At 40.1% G+C, this 7,551-nt stretch overlaps 1 protein-coding gene across 1 annotated transcript; it reads left to right on the plus strand.

The window, feature by feature from the left end:
• The first annotated feature begins 5,404 nt into the window (after positions 1-5,404).
• Positions 5,405-5,905, plus strand: LOC149187170 (uncharacterized). Its single transcript, XM_089409581.1, has one exon. It carries the CDS (start codon positions 5,405-5,407, stop codon positions 5,903-5,905), a length of 501 nt encoding a protein of 166 aa, XP_089265707.1.
• The last annotated feature ends 1,646 nt before the right edge of the window (positions 5,906-7,551 follow it).

Raw genomic sequence — 7,551 nt, forward strand, 5'->3', positions numbered from 1 at the left:
ATCAATTGACTCCAATCTTGAACAATGAGTTTTAGCCCATTCAAAAGATTATTTGGATATGGTTTGTGCAGATGAATCCATTTTAATGACACCTTTCTTGACCCTATGAGATATCAGACATACACTGGCCTCTGTTTGACAACTTGATCGGAAAAGGATTAACTCTGGTTTACACTCTTTAAGAGAGAGGCAAGGTTAGGTCTTGGTGAATAATATCTTAAAATCCTTTAGAGAAATTGGCTCAAATGCAAGAGGTAGAATAAAGGGATACCACGCTATTGCGTAAGTTTTTTCAAAGCTGGTTTTGATGACAAGGATGTTATGGCCATAATGACTGGGCCATTCCATGCCTTCACAGATTGCAATAATATTGGCGATGATGAATCGCCCTTTGATGAAACAAGTTTGCCCAAGTTTGATAATAATCATGAGAATATGCTTGATTATGAGCATTGAGCTTTGGTAAGACTATTACATGCGACATTCAACAGAGTGATAGGCTTCGAGCTCATAGTCACTTTGGAATAATTGGGTTTGGGTATAAACTTGATAATACCTTTGTTTAAGCTGGTTCTCAATGATTGCTCTTGTGATGGATTCTTTGTAAACCTATACAAAATGTTTAGATTGACAAAGTACTAGGTAGCATTATAGAATTCGCACTGGAATTTGTGTAATCCCAAGACTTACCATCATCATTGATCATGTTTGAGAGGGTAGCAGCTAGCTTACCCAAGGTCAAAGACTAGTCACACAATATTCTTTGTGCTTAGTCTTTGCAATTGAAAATTCTTTTGTAGGGAGAATTAGGAAGTAAAATGTTTTTCAATTTCATATTTTAAGCCTACCCTTGGTTGATTTGATAGTGGATATTATCTCAAGCCTTCTTTTGAATATAGATCCCCTAACAATCCTTGCACTATGATATTCTGCAGATGATTAGATCATAAATAATCATACAAATAGAAACTGTTTTCCATTGAGAAGAATCTATATACCCCTCTCAAGGTCCTGCAAGGCAAGGACATGGATTGAAAAGAATATATATACTCTTCTCAAAAGAATATATATACGTTATGCATGAGGTTAATTCTATACTATCTTGAGGAAAAACAAAAGGCTTGGGTTAGATCCAGTAGTCCAAAGGGAATATCTTCTATTGCTAGTCTAATTGAGGGATTTTTCAAGTGTTGGGGCCTTGGGTTCCGATGATATGAAAATACCTTTCAAGACCTTGTAGTAGACGTACAAGAAGAAGAAGTTCCCACCTCTCTTGAAGATGATAACAGTATCACTGAAAAAGACCCTCCAAATTCACAAGATTAATTCTTGATGGACAGGCTACTTGTGACCAACGTGGCCCCACATTAAACCCCATCCTCATCAAAGAACAACTATGTGTTGATGTCCTAGATTCTATAAATGATTTGCAAGAAAACAAGGAGCATGATAATAATTTTCACCATTGTGAGGATGCCAATCATGATTTCCTACATGACAAAGTGATAAACAGAGGAAATGAAGATTTTTTTAATATTTCCACCAATGATACAACCCAAATGAAGTTCCAGACAGGTAGAAACCATGTTTCTACCCCAAAAGATCAACCATATGAAAATGATGATGAAGATCATGCTTCCCTTGCTGATAATTTAAATCCTGAAAACACTTTTGAGGTCACAGAAATATAGTTCAATCACACTAATCCTATTTTCATAGACACTGAAATTAAGGGAGCTGTAGACTTTCATGGTAATATACTTGGCACCTCAATATTTCATTGTGAGTTTGAGGAGTAATGTAACCCCCACGTTGCACTTTGATGTTAATCACGATCATGTAAGAAATAAATGGAAGAAATCATGATTTCCTACAGTTTGAGGTCAATAAACTCAAAATGTTTTTCAAAGCCAACAAAGTAATAATGTGACCATTATTATTATCTGAATGAAGAAACAATTAATATTATAGTTCAATCCTCAAAGATCCTATATCATGGAATCCGACAGTCCTGCTATTTTTTATGCCTACAATCTGAATTTATTCCTCAAGCCTGATGGGATAGGGAAGTCTCTTCCTTTTACTGTCAATACTCATCTAGAAGAAAATGTTATTGACATATGTGATGGATATTCCTTGGTATACGAAAAAAGGGTATGTTATAAACACACAATTATTGAAGCTTTCAGTCATACAGATCCATTTCCACCTCTAGATGGCTCTATTGTTGACAATAATAAAGTTGGACAACCCAGAATATTGATGAAACCTGTAATGAAACCCTCGATGACATGTACAACTACAGTGCCAAGAATGAAAATGATGTCAAGAAAATAATTGATGAAGAATACAGGCTTGACCAAATAAAAAATTTCTCTAGACCACATCAAATGCAAAGATGTTCTCTTCCTCATGAACATGTGGACAATCATTCATGCACTAGATTTTTAAAAGGAAATGTAGACAACAAACCTCTAACAAATCCACATGAAGTCAACGCTGAGGGAAAATTTTGGGGCATGGAAAAGGTGCACTCTGGAATGATCGATGATATAGGTGAAAATGATGTCGAAACCAGCAAGAGGATGTTTCCTCAACCTAGTCATAAATAAGATCTGGCTGCTCTGACCACTCAGATTATGGGGTTTAGGGTTTGATGGTGATACAAGCACCGTTATGAAGTGTTGTGTCTGTGTATCAATTTCTGGGCATTATATTTCATAAACAAACTCTAAGAGACTAAGACGTTACTTATAGTGAGTGGACCACTATAAAACAATCAGGTTCCATCTTTCTAATTCCCCTCACTGTGTGTTCAATTTTTTAATGAGAAACGACCATTTGTGGGTATTATTGGTCTTCTGGATCAAATGTGTATGACCTTGAAGGCTCTAATTTTTCAATGGCAATAGGATGAAGTTAAATCGACAAAAATGGACCTTAAACAAAAGTTTTGTACCATTACTTAGGTCAAAATCAGTCCATTCATCACTGCAATTACACAATACTAGAAACATCCAAACACCTCAAGTCTCTAAACAAAGAATCTGGTGTAAACTCATTGACTCCAAACGACAACAATACTAGAGGCAGGCATCAGAAATACCATGTAACATCCAATGGGAAAATACATTTTATACACGAAATTAAATTCAGTCAGAGTATTTTCTAATGTTAGAACCCTAGAAAATTGTGGAAAACGTACTCGTTCATTTTGATTAAAGGTCAAAATACTGATTATAATATAGTACAAGGAAATTCCAAAAATCTCTTAATTGGAGACAGAATACACTTTCCATTAATATGTGTCCAAAGGTAAACAACTACCTTCATACATGAAAGAAGGAATTCTCTGAACTATTCAATACTTCCTGACAACTATAACCCATTCCAAAAATTAAAAAATGCCATTTCATCTAAGGATACTAAAAAGAAAATGGAAGAAATAAGTTAGTGAACTGACAAAAAAAAAATTAAAACAGGTCCCCAATAAGATATTCTCAAAAGGAATATATACAAGTTCATTCATATTCTCAAAGTAGACAATGACATGAAAACTTTCTAGTTTGTAACTGAGGAATACCAGAGCATAATGAAGATGCCATAGAAATATATTTTTAACTTGTAAGTTATCCAGTTTAAAGTGCATGATGCTAATCAATACCAAATACAGAAGTGCAGGCTGTGGTAATCGTGTCAAGATTCCTGCAGCAAGAGCAGCAATCAAACCAGTCGTATATCCTGAAAGTGCATGCCAAAAATACTTGCAGCCCCACGTAACAGGAAATTTTGTATCATTGCCAAGATCCCTGTTCTTTCGGTAATCAGAACAGAGCACTAAAGCGAGGAGCATCCCTGGAATTTCCTGCATTGTGATTCAATATAAAGTTTAAAGAATGAGTAGGTGGATGTGAATAAGGTGCTCACTATTTATGAGTCCTTACTTTTAACAAACCGTGACATCCATAGAAATATTGTTCACAAGAACATTTGTGTAAAAAATAATCTAAATAAAGCGTTCAAACAAAATGGTATCTTCCCACTAAAAATGCACCCACTACAACAACAATCTGCTGATGGTTTAAACAAATTAAAGAACATGTTAAATAGTTAATATTGACAGAGTTAATGACAGGTTAAGAGAAAAGACTTCATTCTGGAGTAAGAATGAAGTAAAGTAACTCTCTTTATTGTTGATCTTATACACAAAGTTTGGTGTACCTGAACAGGTATTGAATATCTTATAAATAAAGTTTGGTGTACCCAAACAGGCCCAAAATGTATCTCATGTATGTAGTTAATCTCTTACAAGCACCCTATGTCCATTGATCAATTCACTATAATACTAAAACAGTAAACAGTTATATCATGGCCAAATATGACATGTTAGGTTCCTCAACAAATAACATCTTATAAACAAAGATGGAATACAATATTATACTGGAATTTACTTGATGAAAGATCTAAAATCTGAAACCACCTGACTATTACATCTTTATAAATTATTCCAAAAAAAATTATAGACAAGAACACAAACAAATAATTGTTTTGAAAATGGTGGAAAACAAAGAGGAAAAGAAACCCTAGCAGAGCTCTGATGGTCAGTGATAATGGAGTTACTGTGGCACTGCTGCCAAGCGCCTTACTGTAAGGGTTAACCTCCACAGCTCGCCAAACTCCGTTGAACCTTACCTCCTTCCCGCAGGCTCTCTAGCATTTTCCGTTCCTATGGTCCTCCTGCCTTCCTCGCAGTCTGTAACCACCATCGACCGTTTTCTTGTTGGTTGCAATGGACCTGGACGAGGTGGACTATACCGAGGACCCCAATCCCCATGAGGTCATTTGGTCTCTCCATCACGCCGTGTCGGGATCTGGTCATTTTGCCGCATCTCTATGACCTTTGTTAGTGACTAGCTCTGCACTGGACCAACCTGGGCCATCTATGCCCCATCTTCTGCCCTCTGTCAACATCGAAGACGCCTCCGACTTGGACTGCCCACCACTTTCTCCGACTAACTTGAATCTCCTCGGTACCTGCCTACAACCATCGCCCACTTTCAACCCGCCACTGCCCTGTCTACCCCACATCTCCGCCCCACCCTACAACCCTTCCTCCTCTGGCATCCCCCCTCCTGGGACTGCTACCTACCCTGTCCCTGCACTATCCGGTAGCACCCTTAACCTTGGTGGCCCATCTCCCAGCACCCCTATCCATTTTGGATGCTTCAGCTCCCTAGTCTCAAACCATAAATCGACCCCATCCACCCCACAGACAGTTAACCAGGGCATACGGGGACATATTTGGGACTATCCAACGGCTCGCAGATCTGACAAGCTAAAGAAAGGAAGGTGCCTAAAAGCTGTCGACAGGGACATCAACCTATCCTTGGGCGAAGGCCTCTCGATGGGGGAAGTTGTTGATACAGCCAAGAAGGTCTTGGTGGGCCGAGTTCGGGGGCAGAACTATATTGTGGAGAGACTTCGTCTCTGGACCTCGGAGATTTGGGGTTCTTTACTCAAAGAATTACCCACCATTCAGGTGCTTGTGCGAGGATGGTTTGCCCTTTGTTTCCACAGGGAAGAGTACACGGACTGGATACTCTCTAGATTCTGGCATATCGAATTAGCCCCTGTTCTGCTGAAAAGATGGGATCCCTTATTTGATCCTGAGAGGGAACAGATGGGAGTTGGGCCGATTTGGGTTCGATTACCAAGCCTTCCGATGCAATACTGGACTCCAGTCGTTTTTAAGCGCATAGGCAACGCACTAGATACCTATTTGGAACATGATCAGTCCTATGAAACGTCAAGGAATATGACTATGGCTCGCATCCTGGTTCATTTGGACACCAGAGAAGGCTTGGAGGAAAAGATGACCCTACATTGGAGGCATTTCTCTCGCTGATAAAATCTTGATTACAAAAGCGTTCCATTCAGGTGTAGACGATGCCATAAGGTTGGACATCTTTTTAAAGAATGCCCACTGCTCATGCCTACTACTCCGACTGCTACGAAGGGAACCAAACATCACAAGACAAAAGACCCAATTGTGGATGAGTAGCTCACAGGTCCGAATAGTCCAAAGAATGTGGCTGGGGTCACTGCTCATCCATCCAGTGCTTCCCAGATGCCGCCAATCTCCCCTCCTATGACTAGATCCCAGTCTACTACGAAGGCCGCTCCTACATTGGGTACAGTTTCTTCTCCCTTATCCTCTGCACTGAATTTTAATCAATATTTTTTTCTCATTGGCATCATATGCATCTTCACCTCGTTTGATTACCTCTCCCATTACCTGTGCACGTGATCACCCATTGCCTATCGTTTCCACCACCCCCTGGCTGTCTTTAGACAGGGGCTCCAACAAAATCCTATTTCCCCATTTGCTTCGGGTTCACATTCCTACAACCTCCGTTCCCGCCACTGAGAAATCCCTAACTCGCTTGGATTGGGCATCACACCCTCTAATGTTGAGCATAAACCCACCCGGGGGAGGCCTTCCAAGATTTCCAAAGCCATTAAGATTGTTGGGAATGATGTAGCTTAGGGCAGACAGAACACCATTGAAAGGGTACTTAGAGCACCAGACACCCTTGGCAATGTTCTGGCATGAAGTGGCTCTTCTTCAACTGTAGGGGATTAGCTAGTCCCTCTAAAAAATTGGCCCTTAAGAGACTCTTGAGCTGTGAGCCTTATGACATTATTTTTCTTCAAGAAACCCTAAGTAGCTTTGAGCTGATTGTTACGACCCTTCTAACTATCATGCCAGGGTGGCACTTTCAAGCCTTGGATGTTGTTGGGAGATCCGGGGGTCTAGCTCTCGGGATAAACCCTCGAACCATCAAGGTTACATCGGCTTGGGGAGGTCAGGGTTTCTTGGGTATCGATATATTTTCAGCTGAATTGGGTAGAAATCTTTGTATTATGAACATTTATGCACCCAATCACAGTATATTGGATTTCTTGCAGCAGCTCCTTGAGAATCCCCTAATAGACCAATCCACTATTCTAGGGGGAGATCTTAATTTCTCCATCGGACATGAAGAGTTCTGGGGACACCACTCACAGCTGGATCCACTCTCGGATCGGCTCAGCATCCTCTTGGAGCAACATGGCCTTATTGATGTCCCTATGAACAAGAAGTTGCCAACCTGGCACAACAGAAGGACTAGAGATGCAACTTTGGGGAGGAGACTAGACAGGTATCTCATTCATGAAGATCTGCTTACTTCCCTCACAAATTACAGACAGTGGGTGGGCACTAGAGGAATATCAAATCATTCCCCTATTTATCTGGAAGTGGCAAGCTCCTTCAAAAAACCTAGGGCTCCTTTTAAGTTTAATTCAACCTGGTTAAAGGACCCTGAATATCTCAGGTTGGTTTCGGAATTTTGGAAGGCCCATCCCTTACCAAATGTCTAGAGGAAGGCTGAGGGTTTCTATAGTAACCTGATCAAACTCAAGCGATTATCCATAGATTGGACCAAAAGGAAAAAGGCCAAGGAGGAGCATACCCTTGGTGACATTGAAAATCGGCTGGCCACTCTAATG

Source organism: Pinus tabuliformis, chromosome 3_1, assembly GCF_031772625.1.
Source record: "Pinus tabuliformis cultivar Carrire ecotype Pingquan chromosome 3_1, CPIR1, whole genome shotgun sequence".
NCBI lineage: Eukaryota > Viridiplantae > Streptophyta > Pinopsida > Pinales > Pinaceae > Pinus > Pinus tabuliformis.